At 38.4% G+C, this 24,400-nt stretch overlaps 1 protein-coding gene across 1 annotated transcript; it reads left to right on the top strand.

The window, feature by feature from the left end:
- The first annotated feature begins 8,291 nt into the window (after positions 1-8,291).
- LOC131894321 (serine/arginine-rich splicing factor 3) lies at positions 8,292-9,061 on the top strand. Its single transcript, XM_059244562.1, has one exon. The coding sequence runs from the start codon at positions 8,366-8,368 to the stop codon at positions 8,858-8,860; it is 495 nt and encodes a 164-aa protein (XP_059100545.1). The 5' UTR covers positions 8,292-8,365; the 3' UTR covers positions 8,861-9,061.
- Positions 9,062-24,400: the final 15,339 nt, after the last annotated feature.

The following is a 24,400-nucleotide window of genomic DNA, read 5'->3' as shown; positions in this document are numbered from 1 at the left end:
TTAAGATTTAATTTATATAAAATAAAAAAGAACTGAATTATTAAGAAATGACGTATTTCAAAAACAGTATATTTAAAGGTAAATGCTAATGCTAATGTTAGATTTATTTGTAACTTATTAAGTTTTAATTAAATTTTTCTTGCTGTTTTCTTGTGAAGTGTGTTCGTACCTCAGGGCCTTTGCACCTTTCTTATTACCTTCTGCCCTGCATATTCTTCTCTCAAAAATTAGAGACTAACTCATCCTCTCTCATTCAAGTAGATATCTATCTTCCTTAAACTCAATTTAAACACGGAAGTTGCTCAGTTACCACTCTTCAGATACCTTTTATTGTACTCGGTGTTTCTCTAAATAGAGAGAGTGAGCATTTCTGTGTTTAGATCCAGGCAAGGAGAACTCTTTCCCTGGCTCTATATTTAGGGAACACCACATGGGTACTTTTTTAAAGGAATTTTTAATTCATTTTACATACCAACCACAGATGCCCCTCTCTTTCCTCCTCCCACCCCTCCAGCCTTCCTCCTCAACCCTTCTCCAACAAGGTATGGTCTCCCATAGGGAGTCAGCAGGGCCTGGCATATTTAGTGGAGGTGGGTCTAAACCCCTCCCCCTGCATCAAGGCTGTACAAGGTGTCTCACCATAGGTAGTGGGCTCCAAAAAGCCAGCTCATGCACCAGAAATGGATCCTAATGCTATTGCCAGGGAGCCCCTTAAGTAGATCAAGCTACACAAGTATCTCACTTATGCAGAGGGCTTAGTCCAGTCCCATGGAGGTTCCACAGCTGTTGGTGTAAAGTTCATGAGTTCCCACTAGTTTGGTTTGGTTGTCTCTGTAGGTTTCCCCATCATGATCTTGATGCCCCTTGCTCATAGAATTCCTCTTCTCTCTCTTTGACTGGACTCCTGGAGCTTGGCCTGGTGCTTGGCTGAGGATCTCTGCATCTGCTTCTGTCAGTTACTGGATGATGGTTCTATGATGACAATTAGGGCATTGATTGATCTCATTACTGGAGTAAGCCGTTTCAGGCACTCTCTCCACTATTGCTAGTAGTCTAAGCTGGGGTCATCCTTTTGGATTCCTGGTAACTTCCCTAGCATCCATTGTTTTCCTATCCTCATGATGTCTCCCTCTATCGTGGTGTCTCTTTCATTGCTCTCCCACTCTATTCCTGTTCCAACTTGACCATTCCATTCCCTTATGTTCTCATCCCCCATCACCTACCCTCCATTGCCCCCTTTCATCCCCAGTTTGCTCATGGCAATCTCATTTATTTCCCCTTCTCAGGGTGATTCATGCATCCTTCTTAGGATCCTCCTTGTTAGCTAGCTTCTCTGGAGCTGTGGGTTGTAGTCTGTTTATCCTTTGCTTTTCAAGTAGTATCCACTTATGAGTGAGAACATACCATGTTTGTCCTTCTGAGTCTGGGTTACCTCACTCAGGATGATATTTTCTAGTTCTCTCCATTTGTCTGCAAATTTCATGATGTCATTGTTTTTTTTACTGCTGAGTAATACCCCATTGTGTATATGTACCACATTTTCTTTATGCATTTTTTGGTTGAGGGGCATGAAGGTTGTTTCCAGGTTCTGGCTATTATGAATAATGCTGCTATGAACATAGTTGAGCATGTGTCCTTGCGGTATGATTGAGCATTCCTTGGGAATATTTCCAAGAGTGGTATAGCTAGGTCTTGAGGAAGATTGATTCCAAATTTTCTGAGAAACCGCCATACTGATTTCCAAAGTAGCTATAGCCTACAGAATGGGAAAAAAATCTTCACCAACCCATGATCTGACAGCGGACTGATCTCCAAAATATATAAAAAATTCAAGAAACTGGACATCAAAATGCCAAACAGTCCAATGAAAAGTGAGCTACAGAGCTAAACAGAGAATTCTCAACAGTAGAATCTCAAATGGCCAAAAGACATTTAAGGAATTGTTCAACATCCATAGTCATCAGGAAAATGCAAATCAGAATGAGTCTGGGATACCATCTTACACCTTTCAGAATGGCTAAGATCAAAAACACTGATAACAGCTTATATGGGAGAGGATGCAGAGCAAGGGGATCACTTCTCCACTGTCAGTGGGAGTGCAAACTTGTACAGCTACATGGGTCCTTTTATAGAACAGAGAGGCATATGGGATCTCTAGAGATAGCCTCACACAGAAACACAGAACTTCTTCTAAACAAGAACAAAATACCTAGAATCTAAAAAAGTCTTATCAGCCATTCTAGTGGGTCCTCTTTGCGTGTGTGTGTGTGTGTGTGTGTGTGTGTGTGTGTGTGTGTGTTCATGCAGGATATACCTGACTCTACTATGGATACTATGGGCATATCCATAGCAACTTATATAATATGAACATACTTTAGCAGAGGAAGGGCCAAGAAGAAAATGCTGGGGTCTGGGAGCTGAGTAGGGTTTAGAACTTGTACATGAGATGGTTCACATGATTTAGACAAAGTCTTCTCAGTGTAATATGGGGGGCCTTGTGAGAAGAAAAGGGAGCCACAATCCAATCCTTTACTGGTTACTATCCACTCACTACCCACCCCTGCAAGACTCTGAAATGGCTGAGAATGTAGTATTGGCTTTTTACTAAATACACAGTGCAACAGTTCTACAATCTATTCTCCATGTAGAAAATGGTTGTGGAAAATTCTTAATAAAAGTATCAGATTGAATTTTTTCATAATTCATACTTGTGGTGTTAGCTATCAAATCATGGTTGCTTTCTGGTTTTCTTTTCTGTGAAGTATATAGTAACAATTGCATGTATACAAATATGTGTTGATAAAGATGGCTGTAGTTCAGAGACATTGGCATTGACATGTGCTCCTGTTTAGAATACAGAGTGTGGGGCATAGCACAGCAGTTAAGAATATATGTCACATGTGTATATGCCCCACAAACACATACACAGCAACACACACATACATAGACACACAGAAAATGTTGCTGTTTAGGCAAAGGTAATTTGGGAACATGTATCAAAAATGCTAATAAATAAAAGTTAATTTTTATTGAGAAATTCAACCTCTAAGATGAACATGAAAGAAAAAAGCATAGATGTCTTCCAGATCAAATTTCCATGACTTTGAACCAGGAATCAATGCCAGAATAAGGTTAGTGGGGAAAAAAAGCAAGAAAAAAATGCCCAAAGATTGCAGAGCAGCTAGACTCTGGCTGCACAGGATAAAGGATATTACCTATACCAGGTGGACCTACAAGTTTTCTTCTTGTATTGATCCCAGAGTGCGGTGGAGATAGACCTGCCAATAAGGGCCAGAACCAGTAGGAGGAAAAGCTCAGGCCTTGTGAGAATTGGCATGTTTGTTTTCTTCTTGTTGGTGTCGAGATTTAATGGCACTAAACAATATTTTAAAAACTTGAAAAGTTACTTGCTGTGAGGGCTCTGGCCCCATGCATATATTCACAGCATTATTGTGGAGGTGTACTCCTCCTTTTGAAAAGGCAGGTTTAGCCCTTTCTGCATGCCCATTTATCTGGTCCTCATTCTCTACTTTCTGCCCCTCCCCATTATAAATTATGACACAATCTGGGCCTTGGCAAATGCCTGCAACCTGATCTTGGATATCCTAGTCTATGAGTACAGAATGACAGAAACATTGTCTATTTGATTTACTATTGGAAATATTGAAAAAGAAGCCATCTTTGGCTTTTCAATAAAAGTTAAAATGTCTAAGAAAATGTAGTAATTGAATGCCTGACCAAAAATCCACAAAGGTCTAAAAAACTACCCAAATGCAAAAAATCAAAAAAGAGTCCATATTATTTGTTTTCTAAAAATTTCTACCAAAGTACACTTGAAAAAAATTATATTTTACAAAGTATTCTTAAATGCTCATTAAAAAAAGAAAATCTTTTTAAATGTACATTTTTCTTTTTCTATGTTGTAGTTTCGTTTGTGTTTTATTGTTTTTCTTGTTGTTGCTATTGTTTTGAGACAAGATATCATTGTGTAGCTCAGGCTCATTCCCTTCTTACTTCTGTTTCCAAAATTCTGAGACTTTAGGTATGAGTCACCATACACAGGATAACAGGGAAAAATAAGAATATTATTCTTAGATGATAAATTTGCAAATAGGACTTAAGTAGGGACAAATAGATTCTCTGTTACAGATAGCTTTGCTCTTTATCTCCTCCAGGAGATTTTGCAGAGTGATGGAGAAAACAATCTCAATTCACTTAAAAGGCTGTTTTCTGTTCTCTTGAATACATCCCTCTGTTATGATTAATGCTTAAAAGATAGCAAGACAATTACTGCACTGATCTACAAGAGGTTCCAAGAGCAGGCAGCCAGGTAAAGGTGATGTAAAATTTTAAATTAGTCCCAAATTCAATCTTCTTGGTAACTTTTCAACAGTCAACATAATATTGATAAGAAATAAGAGAAAGAAGTCTCATAAAGTGCACTTCATAAAGATCTACTAATGCATAGCAGTATTAGGACAACTTTACAATAATGTATACCCTATCAATGGATAGATGGGAACAACTGAACAGAGCCAGGAGATAATACTATTTAGTCTTCTTTACATGATTATTAGATCATTAAAGCCATCAGGACCCTGTTCTTGAGTAATTAACATGATTGAGTCACTGTTCTGAAAGAAAAAAGAAATGATTTTCACTTCTATTATGTTAGTATTATTTTAATCAAACTGTAAAACAAAGCTAAATAGCATTGGCATCAATATAAGCATGATAGTTTTGTTTATAAAAATAATACTTTCTTTGAAAGCCATGACCTAAATAAGCAGTGTGCCTTCTTTACCCTCTGGATTTTGTCTGAACGTGTTTGCATGAAAACTGAGCCTATGTTTTGTTTATTTCAATAAATTGACAAGCTGTTTGAGAGACCTTTTCAAACTCTCATCCTCTCCTCCTTCAGGTCTTTTTATCTAATTGAATATCTTTTAGATTTCGTCAAAGTTCATGGACTGACAGCTGTAAAGATCCTGGCTTCTTATAAAGCCATATGTCCATTGAGTTTGTTTTGTGTTGGCCATCGACTGCTGGGCATACATCCTACATTCTAGAGTAGTTTGTGTTTCCAGTGAGACTCCCTTGGGAAAAAAAAACTGAATTTTTACTTGCAAGTTCTTATCAACTGGAGATAGCTTCTGGGTTAGGAATGGAGCCATGCATCCACTTCTTTCGGTTCTAGGACCCTATCTGTGGCAGAATGGTGTAAGCCCTATTCATGCTGCCTTAGTCTCTGAATTCATATGTGCCTCAGTCATGTTGTGTTTGACAGAAACTGTTTCCTTGGTGTCCTCTATCACCTCTGGCTCCTACAGACATTCTGTCTCCTCTTCTGCAGAGTTTCCTGAGCCCTGAGGGAGAGGGATTTGAAGGAGATATTCAATTTAGGGCTGAATGCTCCAAGTTCTCTCAGTCTTTGTACATTAACTGGCTGTGGGTATCTTTGTTCCCACTGTTGCTGGAGGAAGCTTCTCTGATGATGGCTGAGCAAGGCACTGATCTATGAGTGTAGCAGAATGTCAATAAGAGCCATGTTATTGCTGTATTCCTTTAGTAGAACAGTAGTATTTCCCTTTCCTCTAGGTCCCAGAGCTATCTAGTCTCAGGTTCTTGGCTACCTACTCAGTACCAGGTAAGGGTTCCATCTCATGGAATAGGCCTTAAATCAAATCAAATCAAATCTGGGTTGGTTAGTTCCACAAGCTTTATGCCTCTATTGTACCAATGTATCACACAGGGAAGTCAACATAGTAGATTGAAGGGTTTGTAGCTGGGTTGATACTTTTCCTTTGGTAGTGAGCATAATACTTTCCAGTGCCATGAACAATAGTCTATAGGAATGGAAGCTCTAGGTAGGCACCAGCTCAACTTTTCCACATCCAATGAGTTGTATAGATGTTGCCTCCAGCAACAGAACCTTACCCTCAGTTTGTGGGTTATTTAAGGATACCCATGGGACTCCTTTAGTAACAGCTCAATTAGATGTAACCCATCCCTGGTATTAGAAGTTTGATTTGGTGATGAGTGATGTTCAGTTGGGGTTCTGTCTCCCCTGTCATTTGGCAATTTCATTTAGATTGACTTCATACATTTTAAGAGGCATCTATTGTATTGGATTTCCATGGGGCCTCCTCAAATGGTCCTTAGTTTTAGTTGACCCTCCCTCCCTGTATTCTCTCCCTTCCCCACCTCTTCTCTTCCCTTCCCCATTGACCCTCTGTTTCAGTACCTCCCATCCATTAATAACTGTCTATTCTATTTCCCCATCCTAAGGAGATCAATCCCTCCCCTGTTGTCCCTTTCTCCATACCTACCCTCTGTGGCTATATGGACTGCAGATTGTTAATTTTTTTCAGCCAGTGACAAAGAAGGAAGAGGCCATTGTCAAGTTATTATCATTGAAATTGTCACAAACTCAAATCAGGAAGACATGTTAGTTAGCCTGGATCTCCTTATTCTCAGTGAGTGACATTGTACAAAGAATAACATCTCCATGGATATCTTTTTCTAAAGTGAAAATAAAGAAGTAGCAACATTGAGAAAAGATAACAGTAGAAAATATTTCTGTCCAATAATAAAATTTATAATAATGAAGAACATGGTGAGCAATCCAATAGAAGTCTTTTGTAGGTAACAGAAGATTTAAAAATCTACATATCAAGCCAAATAGTGATTCCCATTTTAACACATCATGTGTAGAAAGGAAATAAGACTGACTTCCATAAAGTGAGCATACCACTGCATTCCATGAGTTCTTCAAGTAGTCACATAACAACAAATCCATGTTGATTATTACATCTTGGTGAGTTTTCATTATTAGCTCTTATGTTATCATCAGATAATACATGGCATCATTCAGCAGGCTAATTATATAGGAATGTGTAGTGAATACATCTTGGTTTCAGCATTACTATGACAACTCATTACTCATGTGATTAATAACCTTTTGCTAGCCTCATCTCACACTATGAACTCCAATGTTGCTCCATTGATAGGATACACTTCCATCTTCTCCCCTATCCCACAATTTTATCTTGTTGAACAAGTATTCCTGTAGCTACTGTATAAATTTGACACACTGATTGTCATAGATAACAGATTGGCTTGACTAGAATAGATGTTTGACACAGGAACTAATGCTATAAAAATGCTTTCTGAGAAATGCTGTATTAATGAAGACTACATTAACATTTATGTAAAATTGGTATAAGTGTTTTTTGTCTATATTTTAATATTTAATCTTCATGCTTTTCAGAAATTTCAGAAACTGAAAGAAATTCAATGATATAGAAAGCCTAAGAAATTTTTCCTAGTGACTCTAAAATGACTTTACAGAACCAAGGGTTCATTTATCTTTATCAAATTATCCTTGTTAGTTATACAATACAGAGCCCCTAATAAACTGAAATTAACCACCTGCTCTTTTGGCTATTCCAACAACATTGAAAACAATTTATCAACAAACTCATAAACCATAAAAAATTCATAATCAAGGGACCGGGAAGATGGCTGAGTGGGTAAAACACACGCCAAGCATGAGGACCTGATTCAAATCCCCAGACCTCACATAAATCAGGGCATGGAAACAGGAATCTTTAATCCCAGTCCTCCTATGGGGAGATGTGAGGCAGGACACAGGAACCCCCGAAGCTCTCAGGCCAGCTAGCCTGAAATAAGCAACAGTGAACATAGATTCTGTCTCAAACAAAGAGAACGGAGAAACCATACATCTGAAGTTGTCCCCGGATGTCTTCATGAGTTGTAAGTGTACCAACACTCACACTCATTAATGTCAACACATACCCATCACCTTGTATACATCCATACCCACTCTCCCACTCCCCTTCTCCCCCCAACACACAGTTACACACACAGACTAAAATATATTCAAAATTCGTTAAAGCAACTATATACTTCCGAACATACATATCAAAAAGTACTATTGATTGAGTGATTGATTCTTCTCTCATATATTACATCCCAACCACAGTTTCCCTTCCCTCACTCCTCCCGGCCCCTCCCCCTCCCACCTCCTCTCTCCCCCAGATCTAGTCCTCCTTTGAAGTGGATCTTAAAAAGAGAATCTTCTGCCAAAAGTATTCATACCTGGTGCATTATAAAAATCTGAAAATTCTAAAACTAACATATAGAAACTGAAATAGATAAATGATGATAATTTCAGGCTCATTCAAAATGTGGACAGTTTTCCATTCATTAGAAAATGTATAGCCGCCATTTCGTGGACGCCAGGGGACGGAGCGCATCTGCGGAAGCAGATCCCGAAGGGCGCGGGTGGGCCTGTCGGAGTGTTGGGATTTGAGTTTCGGCTGTTTGAACCCAGGATCTCGAAATGCATCGTGATTCCTGTCCATTAGATTGTAAGGTGTATGTAGGTAATCTTGGAAACAATGGGAACAAGACTGAATTAGAACGAGCTTTTGGCTATTATGGACCACTCCGAAGTGTGTGGGTTGCTCGAAACCCTCCTGGCTTTGCATTCGTTGAATTTGAGGATCCCCGAGATGCCGCTGATGCTGTCCGAGAGCTCGATGGAAGAACACTATGTGGCTGCCGTGTAAGAGTGGAACTTTCGAATGGTGAAAAAAGAAGTCGGAATCGTGGCCCACCTCCCTCCTGGGGTCGTCGCCCTCGAGATGATTACCGTAGGAGGAGTCCTCCACCCCGGCGAAGATCTCCAAGAAGGAGAAGCTTCTCTCGAAGCCGGAGCAGGTCACTTTCTAGAGATAGGAGAAGAGAAAGGTCTCTGTCTCGCGAGAGAAATCACAAGCCGTCTCGATCCTTCTCTAGGTCTCGTAGCCGATCTAGGTCAAATGAAAGGAAGTAGAAGACCAGTTTGCAAAAGAAGTGATGTACAGGAAAGAACTTCATTTGACAGGAGTATGTACAGGAAATTCAAGTTTGTTTGAGACTTCATAAGCTTGGTGCATTTTTAAGATGTTTTAGCTGTTCAAATTTGTTTTGTCTCTTGGAACTGTGACACACAACGATGTAATTCTCTATGGTTCCAAATGGATCCTAGGAGGCATGTAATATCAAGAAGTGTTACTTTACAATGTTCCCTTAAGCAAGATTGAAATAAACCTAGATCCTGCCCAGTTAAAGTGTGATGTGCTAATGATATAGAAAGAGTTGGCAGAAATGAAAAAGGCTGTAGTTTCTCTAGTAGCTGGTATACGTGTGGAGCTGTGGGGGAATGATAAGCAGTCTTTAAAAGCTGCTGTGAACACAAGCCAACAGGTAAAGGGTGGGAACTGCACTCTGAAGGCTTGCAGAGAGGTTCCTCACCGATTGGACAAAAAGCTGTTTGTAACATTTTATTTGAAATGGAAGGCTTTAAGTTAGCAGTGTCCTATCAGTTTAAGGGTACATTGTAGAGCTGAACTTTTGAGTTACTGTGCAAGATATCTTTTTCATGCTGTCATTTGTAATGTTTGTGAGAATCCTTGGGATTAAAGTTTTGGTTACAAAAAAAAAAAAAAAAAAAAAAAAAAAAAAAAAAGAAAATGTATAAAGCCTCATGCCAGAGAAGACACTGACTTTATAATGTTCATTGCAAAAACCAGAATACATCATTACCACCACTCTGATTTCAACAGTGAAAAAAATTTCAAAAAGATTAAAAGTCATGCTTCAAAATATTCATGATTATTTCTTATGTTAAGAAAATTGTTTTTCCTACCTCTTTATATTTTTATATACTTGTCACCATAGTTTTTATTTCCTTCATAATTTCAAATAATTCATAAAATAGAAATAATATGGGCATCATTTAGCTCCAGAAAATATGACACCTTGGGAAATTTAACATTCACATACAGGTATTGATAGATTTGATCTCAGAGAAAATTGAATTTTTAAAATAATACCAAAACTAGGTCTTGCAAAAGAGGAAGGAAAAAAAAGTGTACTTGATTCATTGCTGGGGTCCCCATCCGTTTACCTGGAGATCCGATAAGACACTGTGCATCTTTGGGACTTCTCTATCAAAAGCATCTCTTTACCTCCTAAATCAACCTGAAATTTGATGAAAAACATGTCAGTGATTTTTAAAAGTATAGCAGTCTGTGCATCACTTTTAAAATGCTTGCTATGATGTCTGATTTCCCAGTGATATGTAACTGCTGTCTGACAAGGAAGACATGCCAAGGTGAGATCACTAGCAAGTAGGGAACAGATACTCTGATATTATGCAGCTTTAACATGTCCTGATAGTTGGGGGATGAATTTTTTTTTAAAGTGACTTACATGAGGAAAAAATCCATAGTTTAATTTTTTATTTCATTTTACAATATAATTTAATTCTACATATCAACCATGGATTCTCTTGATCTCCCCCCTCCCGCCACCCTCCTCCTGCCCCAGCCCACCCCCCCTTCCCATCTCCTCCAGGGCAAAGACTCCCCTAAGGATTGAGATCAACCTGGTGCCCCCACAATAGACTGCTGGCAATGGTCGAGAGACAGCCCGAACTGACCTACTCTGGTGATAGGATAGCCAAACACCCTAATTGTTGTGCTAGAAACCCCATCAAATGACTGAGGGAACTGGATGCAGAGATCCATGGCTAGGCCCCGGGTGGAGCTCCGGGAGTCCAATTGGTGAGAAAGAGCAGGGTTTATATGAGCGAGAATTGTTGAGACCACAGTTTAATTTAAATCTTCAGAAATTGTATAAAGGATATTTGAGTAGGAACCATTCTAAGCAGATGAGAAATAATCATGGATGGAAAGGAATACCACCTGGCTGCTACCTAACCCATTTCATTCTGAATATACTGTGTAGGAAGGAAGGAATACTTTAAATAAGGCAGTGGGATTTGCATTTTAATCCCTGCTTTTCCTCATGTATAACAATAAAGATGCCACAATGACTGAAAAGGATATCATCCTTCAAATAGTATGTGGGGGGAAAAAGCTTCCTAAATTGCTATAGATAACATGTATAAAGCTACATATATAATAAGTAAAGAATGAAGTTTACTACATAAATTATGTTTGCATGTAAACAAATTGCTATGGTTTTACATATAAACTACATTCACATTAAGATGATTCAGGGAAACACTAGCAGGTCCACACAGCCACTTATCCACATGAACACAAATGGGGAGGCAAAAGAGAAGCTTCTCAGAAATACCATCATCAAAGACAGAGAAGCAAAGTGCAAGAGAGGATGTAGGCAGGAATAATGGAACCCTAGGGATCTTTTACCAGTGGCTCATTCCTGAAGCCAGATCCCTACTTTCTGACAGTACCATAAACTCACAAATTAGTACCACCAGCTAGGAAGTAATTCAAACCATGAGCTTCTGGGTACATTTTTTATTCAATTACATTTTTTATTCAATCAATTGTGTTCCCCCTAACCTGGCTTACAGTGCTAGTATGTAAAATACCTGGGAGGAATGAAAATGGTTACTGATTTTTGTCCATCAGGTCTTTCATGATGATGCATCATCTATGTCTAGGCAAGCAGGTTCACAGAAATTCTACCATAACAGTTTTTCTATGTGCTCGTCTTTACTCTATCAGGATATGGCACAGTTGGGACTTCATAATTAAACACAACCAGGATACAGATCACATAATAAAATATATAAATGCCATCAGAGTCCAATTTGTAAGCTCCACAATATTTGATTAAAGAAACTGCATTAAATTTTGTAAGCCCTGGGGAAATAAGACCACCTTTTCTACTGAGAGTTCTTACTCATTGCACTCAAGAATTATGATTTTTCTAGGCTTTCATGTAGTCATCATAATATCATCTTCCCCTTTAAGAGCCATAGTACTAAATACAACAGTTCCCAAGATGATTAGTAAGTTTCCTAAAATTAATAGGCTTGGGTATATCATTAATGGAATTTTTTGTGAATTCATTTTTGCTTTTAAAATTAAACTTTTATTCTGAGATTGGCATAGACTCACACACTTATAAAAAGGATTGGAGCAGATTGCATATGCTCTTTACTTAGTTGATGTAGGGAAATTATCTTTCAGTGCCATCATATAATATCACAGCCAAGATTTTGCTATTGATGTTGTAAAGATAGAGACCCTTCACCACCAAGGCGCCCACACTCTGTACTTTCACAGCCTGCTTTCTTATTTTCTCTTAAGACCTGGCAGATCTCAACATGCTGTGTCTTTCTAGACATTCCATTTCCTGGATACTATATAAGTAAAATCATGTGCTATATAACTATTTAAAATTGTTCTATTACTTGGCCTAATTTTCTTGAGATCATCCAAGCCATTACATATTTTTATGATTTGCTCCTTTTTACTACTGAATATTTTTTTTTAAACACCATATGGGTGCATCAAAGTTTACCCTGTGGTGGACATCTGTTGTAGGTATGATAAATAAAGCTCCTGTAATTTTTGTGGAGGAAAATTCATGTGCACACAGTTGTTATTTCTCTGGAATAAAGTCAAAGATAGTTGTTGACCAGTGTTTTATATTCCCACACATTTATATTATGGGTAATGAAAGTAAACAAATTGAATATGTGAACCTCCTTAATAAAAGCTACCTCTTCTGCCAGTGTCCTACCACAGCCAGGGTTCACATCCTGAGAAGGGAAAGGTGTGTCAGAAGAATTATCCGACCACCAGATGAGTTTCACACATGTGGCCATCCCTGAATAGCTCAAGCTGTCTTTATTTATACTTCAAAAAACAAGCATGTTTTTCCCACCCTCCAACTTTAACCTCTAGCAAAAACAAATATGTCAAGTATGGTTTTTTTTTTTCCCAACTTTTACATCAAAACAACTTTTAAATCAAAGACTATGCTCAGCATTTTGTTAGCTTGGCTAAATATCGAGCCAGGCACATCCTGTCTTTACAAAGCTAAAAGGCAATAAACATAGGCCCACATTCTCAAGAACAACCATGTTGTTCAAAACTTAGCAAAGCATATTTATAGAAACAGGGGTTGTTTGCCATAAACTTCTTGCATAGAGTTAGCTTGTGTTTCTCCAACTGTTCCCTTGTCCTACAAAAGGGCCCTGCCTGCCTAAGCCTCTCTATAAGAAACCTGAGAAGTATCAGTTTCCAAAGAATTTTAGGGGGAAATATTGGAGAAAAAAATGGGATTTCCAGAAATGATCACATCTGTCCCATGTATAACTGACAATGTGAAACTAAAAACCAGCAAGAGAATTATCAATATTATGGGAGAGAAGTGAGAGTGTAGGTTACAAGGTCTCAGCAGCATTCTGCATTGTCCCAAGGTCTACTTGTTTTTGCCAAGTGAAAGACCATCTCCACTGGTTTTGCCTCACAAAAACCCATTGTACAAGTGTTCATATACCAAACCAAAACTAGGCCACATGGCTCCCAACAAATTTCTAATATATAAGCTTTTCAGCCAAATTAAAAGTCACTAAGTAAATGAATCTCCAAGTTCCTGAATGCAATGATTAAAACATTTTTGACAATTAAATGTCTAATTTAACGTATCACGGCAAACATTCTGCATAGACAAGCTATTTCTGTTATTCGTGGTTTTTTTGGTGGGTCTGGAGAAGGAACACATAGCCTTCCATATGCTAGACAATCCTATCACTCCTATATACAGAGGAAGATATTTTGGAAAAGAAAAATAGAGTATTGTAAGAACATGGGTTGCTGAGCCCAAATGCTTTGAGTCTGGATCCCAGTCTTGCCACTGACTAGTTCTGTTCTTAGGTTCTTAGTCAAGGTTTGTTTTGTTTGTTTTCCCACTGAACTGTATTTTGTTGGCTGTTAACTGCTGGGCATGCAGCCTACCCTTAAGAATGGTGTGTTTCCCCAGTGAGAGTCTGTTAGAAAACTATTTTTTTTTCATTTGTGAGTGGTAATCAATTGAGATACCTTCTGGTTAGGGATGGGGCATGTGTTTATTTCTCCTTTCATCTCTAGGACCCCATCTGGTGCAGACCCCTGCACGCTGCCTCAGCCTCTATGAATTCATATGTACATCAATCTTGTTAATTTAGAGGGTATCTTAGCTAGGGTTTTTTGTTTGTTTGTTAGTTGTTTTGTTTTTGTTTTTGTTTTTTGAGACAAAGTTTCTCTGTGTAGTTTGGAGTCTGTCCTGGAACTCCCTTTGTAGACCAGGCTGGCCTTGAACTCACAGAGATTCACTTGCCTCTGCCTCCCAAATGCTGGGATTAAAGGCATGCACCACCACCGCCCGGCTTTAGTTAGGGTTTTTATTGCTGTGAAGAAACACCATGACCATGGCAATTCATAGAAAGAAGACATTTAATTGGAATGGCTTGCTAACAGTTTCAGAGGTTCAGTCCATTATCATCATGACAGGGACATGGTGATGTGCAGGCAGTCATGATGTTGGCAACATCTTGACCAGAAGGCAACAGAAAGCTGTCTGAGTTACTGAGTGGTATCCTGAGCATGGGAAACCTCAAAGCCCTTCCCTATGGTGACACATTTCCTCCAATAAGGTTATACTCATGCCAACAAGGCCATGCTTCCTAACAGTGCCACTTTCTATGAGATTATAGGGACCAATTACATTCGAACTACCACATTATACTCCCTGGCCCCCATAAGCTTAGAACAATATCATGATGCAAAATTTATTTAGTCCAACTTCAAAAGTCCCCATAGTTTATTACAGTCTCAATGATGTTTTAAATTATGAAGTTCAAAGACTTTTCTGAGATTCATGCAATTTCTTAATGGTAATCACCTGTAAAAATCAAAATCAAAAAGCAGATCACATACTTCCAACATATAATGGCACAGGATATACATTACCATTCCAAAACATAAGGAAAGGAGCATAGTGAGGAAATACTGGACCAAAGCAAGACTGAAAGCCATCTTGGCAAACTGCAAACTCTGCATCTCCACATCTGATGTAAAAACACTCTCCACATCTCCAACTCTGTTCAGCTTTATCGAGTGCAACATACTTCTTTCTTTTGGGCTGCTTCCACTCCCTGTTAGCAGGTCTCCCTGGCAGGTATCCCATGGTTCTGGGATCTCAAACATTTTGGGTTCTCCAGGGCAATCCAGGCTTCAACTTTACAGCTTCACGAAATGGCCTCTCTACTAGGACTCTATTCTAGACACTCCTGACACATGCCTGGCCTAAGCATTCCATAACTCCTTTCTTCTATCCTTAACTCGAAAGCCAGGACTAGGTGTTCAAAGCTGCCATGTTCTACTGCTTACTGAAGCTGGAACATGCCCCTCACCCCACATATACAATTACATCTTCACCAGCCTTTTGTCTTTCACTGCCTGAGTTTGGCTGTCCTGAAACTTGCTCTGTAGACCAGGCTGACTTCAGACTCAGAGATCCACCAGCCTCTGCCTTCCCAGTGCTGGGATTAAAGATGTGCCCTAACACACACAACTCTAAGCTTTTCTTTAGTTTCTTTCCACAAGTTGGAAACTTAGCTGGGTGAGAGCTTGTCCTGAGATCACCACTCCCTTTATTCAATTTCTTAATCCATTTATCTCCTTGAATGCAGGATTTAGCTTCATCCCACTTCCTAGTGCTCAAAATTTACTTTTTATAATTTGCCCTGCTTGGGCCACCAGCACCCAATTGGACTAAGAGAGCCTTTGTCCAGTGATTGATGGAGGCAGATGCAGGGATCCATGGCCAGGCACTAGGCTGAGCTTTGGGAAACCAATCGATGAGAGAGAGGAGGGATTCTGCAGGTGGGGGACAAAAAGATCATGATGGGAAGACGTGCAGAGATGACCAGCCACACTAGTGGAAGCCCATGAACTGTAGACTAGTGGCTGTGGAGCCCCCATGGGACTGGACTAGGCCCTCTGGATATGGAAGATGGTTATTTGGCTTGAAATGATTGGGGGGCACCCAGGCAGGAGGATCAGGATCTGTCCCTGGTGCTTGGGCAGGCTTTTGGGAATCCGGTGCCTGTGGTGTGATTCCTTGTGCAGCCTTGGGGCAGTGGGAAGGGGCTCGGACCTGCCTAGGCTCAGTGTGCCAGGCTCTGCTGACTCCCCATGGGAATGATGTGGGGTGACTTGGGAGAGAGAGCTGGGGGGTGGGAGGAGGGAGGAGATGGAATCTGTTGGTGGCATGTAGAGTGGGTAGAAAATTCCTTAATAAAGAAAAATGAAAAAAAAATTACCCTGCTCAGCTTTTCCTTTTCATTATAAATCTTCATTAGTGTTACTACTAATATCCACACAACAGAATCTATACTAGGCTGTTTTGAGATTTCTTCTGACAATTGAATTAATTCAAAACTCTTCACTTTAGCCTCAGGTAGATTCTTTGGACAAGGGCAAAAGGCAGCCACTTTCTTCACCAAAATATCACAAGAATGATCTCTAGGCAACATACTAAAATTCTTCTTCTCTGAAACCTCTTGAATGGGCCCCTGACAGTTCAAGTAATTATTAAGACCTCTGCCTTTCATGCTCCTACTAGGATTGCCTATTAAGCAGTGCTTTAAGTATTCTATTGTTTCCAAACCCAAAGTACCAAAGTCCAAATTTTTCCAAAGAAACACATGGTCAGGGCTATCACAACAATATTCCAGTCCCTTGTACTAACTTCTGTCTTGGTTTGGATTACTATTGCTGTGAAGAGACACCATGACCACAGCAACTCTTATAAAGAAGACATTTCACTGGGATGGCTCACTTACAATTCAGAGGTTATCATCATGATGGGGATCATGGCACCATGCAGCCAGCCATGGTGCTGTCTACATCTTGACCAGAAGTCAGCAGAAAGTCAGCTGACTTACTGGGCAGTATTCTGAGCATAGGAAACATCAAAGCCTGCCCCCACAGTGACATACATCCTCCAACAAAGCCAAACCCACACAAACAAAGCCACACCTCCTAATAGTGTTACTCACTATGAAATTATAGGTGCCAATTACATTCAAACTACCACAGAGAGCCTTGTTTTCTTGGTGTCCTCCATCCCCTTCTGTCTCTTACACACTTCCTGCCTCCTTTTCCAAGGGGTTCCCTGAGTCCTGAGAAGAGGGATTTGACAGAGGTATCTTAGTAAGGACTGAGTTTCTAAGGTCTCTCACTCTCTGCATAATGTCTGGCTGTGGGTCTCTGTACTCATTCCTATCTGCTGTAGGAGGAATTAGTCAAGTATTTTTTACCTCACTGACTTCTAGTTTACTCATCTATAAAGTGATAATGACAATATTGTATTATATTGTCCTAGAGATGAATATGCTAATAGCATTTCAGCGGTTAAAGCAATATCCTGTATATTAGGAATTTCGTAATAACAATATTATTACTTGTGTGACATACTTCGTTGTTCACAGTTCAAAAGCCAACAAATTTTCCACATTATCAAAATCTTAAGGGGCTAATTCTTGTCATGAAATATTTTTTTTTTACCTATTATTTAAAATTAAAGACTGTGAATGAGAGATCATTCACTCAGTGGCTATGTATTAACATATTAGCATGATGTTGAATGTAGGTGGACCGTTCTGTGTGTCCCATAAGCTGCTCCCCAAATAACCACACAGAAAGTTATTACCAATTATAAATACTCAGCTCAGGCTTGTTACTAGCTAGCTCTTACATTTTAAATTAATCCATATTTCTGGCGCTCTGACAGGTGGCTTGGTACCTTTCCTTACTATGGCAAGTTTAGCTCCTTTTCTCTGCATTTCCTCTTGATTCTGATGCTCCTCCCCTTCTTCTTCATGCTCTCTTTTCGTCTCAAGTCCTGCCTAACCTCTACCTGTCCAGTCATTGGCCAGTCAGCTTCTTTATTAACCCAATCACAGTGACATATATTCACACAGTGAAAGCAAGCCATAGTAAAACAGTAGAGGTTCATGGATCTCTGAGGTGGTCCTGGGAGTAAAGGTATCTGCCACCAAGTCCAAAAATGTGAGTTTGAATTCTGGGACCCTCATGCTCCAAAACTAACTGTCAAAAGTTGCTATCTGCCTTGCACACATGGTGTACAACACATCATAAATAAATAAATAAATAAATAAATAAATAAATAAGACTAAAAAATATTAGTAAAAGATGCAGGATCTATCTTCAAGAGAACTTCACAAAGATTATCTATCCATGAAGTTAGTAAAACAACAAATTAGCGTCTATAACTCAATGCAAATGCAAGCAAATAGCATTTCTGTGACATAGAATTACCAACATTGATATTGCAACACAGGCCAGGCTGATCTCTGTGAGTTTGAGGCCAGCCTGGTCTACAGAGAGAGAACCAGGACAGGCAGCAAAACTATACAGAGAAATGCTGTCTCAAAAAAAACAAAAAAAAACAAAAAACAAAACAACAATAACAAAAAGATTGCAACACAGTGGAGTGTCTCTGTACCAAGACAATTGGTTTTATTACCTATAAATCAGAAGTCACAAACATATGTACAGAAAGGTAAAAGTGAATTTTCCTGTGAATGAGTAAATATCAAGAAGTTATAGTCTTTGCAATATACAAATGACCCCAAGCTCTATGCCATGGATAATAGTCATAAACCTTTCTAATTCTGGCTCAAGTTACATATGCCATTTTAGAATACTGTTAGTGAAGTTGATGTTGGAAGTGCTTTATTTGCCCTTGGGTTATCTCAACTGCATCTATATTTAAAAGGAACAAATTTATGATCATCAGAGGCAGTGTTACATGGAGTTGATGTTGGAGTATGAAGGCAAACTAAACATTTCAATAAAGGCCAGTTCTCAAGGGTCTCCCAGCTGCAAGCTAAACTATAATCAGACATGAAGATTTTCTTTCTACGCAGTTGCTTTCTACTCTAGGGAAGTCTCCTTGCTAGCTCAGATGGCATAAATGTCTTAAGGGTTATGCCATATATTAGTCTGTTTTTGTTACTGTAATTGAAAAAAAAAAAAAGAAGATAAGCTAAGCTGGAATTTCCCCTACAGGCTCGTGTTTTAAACAGTTCTCCTGCAGGTGGGGAAGCTACTTTGGGAAATAGAAGAAGCTTTAGGGGGTAAGACCGAGCTGACAAAAGTAGGTTACAAGGGGCGAGACTTTAAAGATAATACACAGCTCTTTGTTCCAGCTGCTCTCTCTGCTTTCTATTCCACTGTCATGTGAGAGACTGTCATATATGGCCCTGCTGCAGTCAACTGGACCACTCTGTCATCCATCTTGCAACGATCGACTTAAACACCCTGGAACCATGAGCCAAAGCTAATCTTCCCTCACTAAAGTTTTGCTGACAAGTATTTTAGTCACAGAAACATAAAAGTGGGTAACACGCAGGCTAACTTTATTTTTTTAAATAGGTTTACTTTTAGCTCACAGCTCTGGAAGTCCGCACAGATGATGACTTCCTATATGACAGAGTCCCTATATGACAGAGACAGGGAGCATATGGGCATGTCACCACCTACTCCCTCTCCCTCTCTTGTAAAACTACTTGGAGTCAGTCATGGAGGTTCCGGGGCCTTATGTAATCCTAGTCACCTTCCAAGAGCCTACCTATGAACCCCGTGGTTAGAATCAATTTTCAGCCTTTTCCTACCTTATAATGAGGGTTAAATTTCAACATACAATGTTGATATATATATACTGAAACCTCATCCAAGCCAAAGCATACTAGAAATTATTTTTTAAATGAAATGCTACATATCTTTTTTTAATATAACACATTGAAAAATTCCTCCCCCTGCTTCCCCCTTTACTTGTACCCATTATGTACTTACCCATTTTTGGCTGATACAGATTTGGTAAAACAGAAAAAACTTTGTCAGAAACAAGTGCCTCTCATGCACTAAAATGTAGGAAATGGAAACATACATTTAGAAGAAGATAATTTCAATGTGGGTTTCTCAGTGCTTTCTTACAGAATATTAATGTGCTTGCATATCAACCAATGAAGAAAATACCAAGGAAACATTGTGAAGAATCCATTCTAAGTAGGGAATAAATATCAAGTAGGTTTAAATAAATTTTTCAATGTGCCATTTCCTATTAGTTGTATGTCCTTTGTCAGTAAAATTCTTAACTTGAATGTCATTTGTGATCATAAGTGAGAGGTGGCTGGCACTAGAACCCAGTCATAAAAGAGCTAGAAGAAAAGCGAATCTAGAACCTCTCAAATATTAAGTAGTAATGCTCCACTTGAGATAAGCTTAGCCTTAGTGTTTCCAGAGTACTTTATAATCAAAAATAAATCCTAACCTACTAAGTCTCCATTCAATCAGGATTTTGTTTAAATGCAAAGTACTGTGTCACACACATCACTCATATTAAATACCTAAAGGGGACTAAGAGATTGAGAATACTAAAAATTTTAGTAGTTTAATATACATCAATGTACATTTGCTTTAAAATGCCATTTCAGTTTCATAAACTTCAGTTTCAAAAAACATTCAGTTTTCATCACAAGGTAGGTCAATGTTTTCAGTACACACAGAATCATCACTGAACTGAATCTCTATGCTTTGCCAGACATTTTATTCTCAAAGTACTTTTGACATAAATGAATTAGTGATAGACATAGTCTAAGTAGAGATTATTCTCTCTATAGACGTGTCCTCCTAAGCACTAAATCACTAAAAGATGTTTTTCTACAGCCAAAATTAAGGTATACTCATAGTAAAACTATTCTTGAAATATCTGTATATATTCTACACCATAAATGCAGAGCATAACAGAAAGCAATTATAGACCTGTATTTACATTTGATTGAATTAAGACAAGAAGCAAGGGGTAACTACATAGTTTCCATTTAACAAATTATCACCCATGTAACTGCCATTCCGGTTAAGATAAGGGAGCTACACATCACATAAAAATTACTTCTCACCTCAATGTTTTGGAGCCCAAAACAGTATTAAAAGTAAACATAACCATTAAGCTTTTCAACTTTACATACTATTAAAGTCAACAGTTGGCTTGGTTTCTGAAGAGGAATAAAGAATTAAAATCAAGAAACTGAATCTTCATCCCTAGACAAATAATTTAGAAAGTTAATTCAACTAAACAAATATTTATTAAGTCCTTAGCATTTGGACAGCAGATCAGGTCAGTGCACACTCAAGAGTCTACATGTTAGTAAGGAAGAAAATAAGCTAAAGAATAAGAAAGGAATGAGAAAAGGAATGTTGGGATTGATAGAAGAATATTCACTATTACGTAAAATAGTGGGCAGAATACTCTGAAGCTTAGAAGGAAGAAATTCTGTCCAATAATGACAGATATAAATAGATAAAATTGACTCTCAGTCTAAGTCTCAAGAAAACAAAATCATTAGTGAAGAACACTCATCTTCTCACTACTGGGACATCCGTAACTCTTCAATTTCAATCAATATCAGTGGGACATCTGGGGACTGAATTCACAACTGTGATTCTTCTATCTGATGAAGTGTTCCCTCCCAAATCAAATACTTCCTTTGGTCCAAACTCTAAGTTGTATGACATGAAACCTACAGACCAAAATGGAAAAATTACCACAAATGTATATACATGTGATTTCCACCCTTGGCTTTTCATACAGATAGAATAGGAGGTGATTTTCTGGAAGATGAATGCACCCCATAGTCACATTTGTGCTTGATGATCTTTACTTTCCAGAGTTATCTGACATCATCCACATTCTCTCAAGATCAGTTTGTTTTTTTCAAATAAGTATAGTTTTATATGTTTTCCATTTAGGCAAAAACAATTATCCAAAAACTTCAATTAAATAAAAAATGCCACTATTAGTTAGGTTGAACTACATACAACAGAAAATCAAAACAACAGAAGTATAAGACAAACTGATTAGTCTCTCATGTAGAAGCAAAACAATCCAAGCCTGAACTCTCAAAACTGAGATGGTCATCACAGCCCCAGATTCACAGTTAAGTTCATCTTCCAAGGCCCTACTCTTGTTCTTCTGACCCATGAGGACATCCCCAAGCACCACAGTCAAGTTACAGAATGCTAGAAGGGAAAAAAAAGTATGAGGGAGTAAGGGGAGAATAACTGACATGAAGACCTTCAAAACCAAGATGGAAACCTGCTACAGCAGGTTTCCTAAATATAAAATACACATGTATAAAGAGTTCCAATGGAGTTACCCTATAGCAGGGAGACAATGAATGTCTCAGACACAATCAAATAAAAGTCCCAAGGCCAAGAGTGAGTTACCTATTTTGTAACAGCTGTTTAGTGAGGTTCCATAGATGCCCTAACACTACAAATATTACCATTGCTTTAGGTTACCTTCCAGAACTTGAAGGACAGACCCTATGGCTAAAGACACCACATATTTGACTATGAAGAAATCAAGCTAGTACTTACCTGGAAGCTTCATCTACACTGGCTAGCTTTCATGGTGTTGAATGGTACTATACACATTCATAAGATCATCAAGTCTTACCCATTTGTGAACCCAAAAACTCTGTGAGCTACAATTAATCACTGGCATAGCAAGACATACCCATTTGTCCAGTAGTGGTGAGCTAAAGTTTTCCTGTGTCCCAGCCTGCTGGTAGTCGGGACAAATCTCTCCCACTCATGTCCCCCTAGTAAACACACAGAGACTTATATTACCTATAAACTGTAGGGCCATGGCAGGCTTCTTGCTATCTGTTTTTATATCTTAAATTAACCCATTTCTATAAATCTATACCTTGCCACGTGGCTCGTGGCTTACCGGTATCTTACATCATACTTCTCCTCGTGGCAGCTGGCAGTGTCTTTCTGCCTCAGCCTTCTACTTCCCAGCCTTCTCCTCTCCCTTTGTCCTGCCTATACTTCCTGCCTGGCTACTGGTCAATCAGCACTTATTTATTAACCAATCAGAGCAACACATTCAGAGCATACAAAACATCCCACAGCAGTGGTGTAAACAATATCGGGGTAACCAGCTATTTTCTGGATTGGATTTGAAAGGCCAGTTATACAAGATAAAACCCATATCTGGCAGCATTATTGGTTCAGGAACCCATGACTAGAAAGGTCATAGGTTCTAGGGAATCCATAGCTATTACTCTGCTAAATGAAGATAGTATTAAACCAACTCTGACAGACTTTGTATTATAACCATAGACTAGTGCATCTCTCAACTCTCATATGAGAAGCTTCTTTCTGTCTTTGCTGTAGGTGTTAAGGAATACAGAGAACCTACAGAGCACTCAGTACTAATTAAGACATCTATATCATATCCCTTCTCCAAGTGCTCAGAGAACGTTGTGGAAAACGGGATGAAAAGATTATAAGAGCCAGAGATAGTGGAGGACTATAGTAAAATGCTGCTAAGTGCATTTGCCTCATTGACCCACTCAGAAAAAGTTATGTGGCTTTTTTGTATTAATTTGTTCTTGAATAGGGGGTTTTTAATCCAAAAATTTCTGTTTTTCTTCATGTTTAAAAATATATCACGTGATTCTATTTCAGTGTTATTTAATATGTAAAGTGTATTGTTATACACAAAAAAGTATGGCTTTCATTTTTTAGGGAAAGAAATATTCAATAATAAGAAAAAAAGGTTTAAATGTAAGTCTCACCCACTTCTCAGGGCTGAAGTCTGAAAACAAAGGACCGTGTGATCAAGTTCTAGTATGGGCCTCTTCCGGATTATTGTTGACCCTCTTCTCAACTCTTCACAAGACAGAACCAAGAGAGACACAGGAGATTTGGACGGGCACTAATTCCTGTTTAGGATTCCTGGTTAGGATTTCATTCCCATCACCTAATCACCCGAAAAGTTTCCATGTCTACATGATACCATCTTGAAGATTAGAATCTTAACATTCAAATTTGGGGCATATTTAATTAACAACAATCCCTATGTAATGCTATTCTGATAATTCAGTAAGAATTTATATGAATGGGGAAATTTTGTAAGATTATACACCAAAATACCAATGTCTGCTTTGCAATATGAAGAATAAGAATTTGCTTTTGTCTTTCAACTTCTCATTTATAAATCAATTTAACTTAAAATATAATAAAACTTGAATGTTCACTATGTATTTCTCAACCTGGCAAATGGTATTTTTATTAATATTTCATGTTTTTCTATAGTCCAATCTGTTAAGTGTCACAACTCTTTATATGAGAAGCTTCCAATCATACTATGTATTATCAATTTCTACATTTTAGGAGATCTCAATTTATTAATACATAGAGAATTTTGTGCTGTATTTCATATTATTATCCCATTAAACTTTTATTTTTTACAGTTCTGTTACTTAAAACCCATTATTTCCATTAAATACTTTGAATCTCTGCTGTAAAGTATTTTAAATTTTGAATAGGACCTAGAATTTTTTTGTTTTAACAATGTAAAACTTGATTAAAGAGAGAATGTGACAGATGCAACTAAGTGATATTATTCCAGTTATTTAAAGTACACATGGACCACTTATGAGAAGATTACTTTCTAGTCACTT

This window comes from Peromyscus eremicus, chromosome 17, assembly GCF_949786415.1.
Source record: "Peromyscus eremicus chromosome 17, PerEre_H2_v1, whole genome shotgun sequence".
In the NCBI taxonomy this organism is placed as follows: domain Eukaryota; kingdom Metazoa; phylum Chordata; class Mammalia; order Rodentia; family Cricetidae; genus Peromyscus; species Peromyscus eremicus.
This window is presented reverse-complemented; position numbering and strand designations above follow the sequence as displayed.

What these genes read in the sequence shown, in the direction of transcription:
- LOC131894321 (XM_059244562.1), top strand. Translation starts at nt 8,366, where the DNA reads ATGCATCGTGATTCCTGTCCATTAGATTGTAAGGTGTATGTAGGTAAT.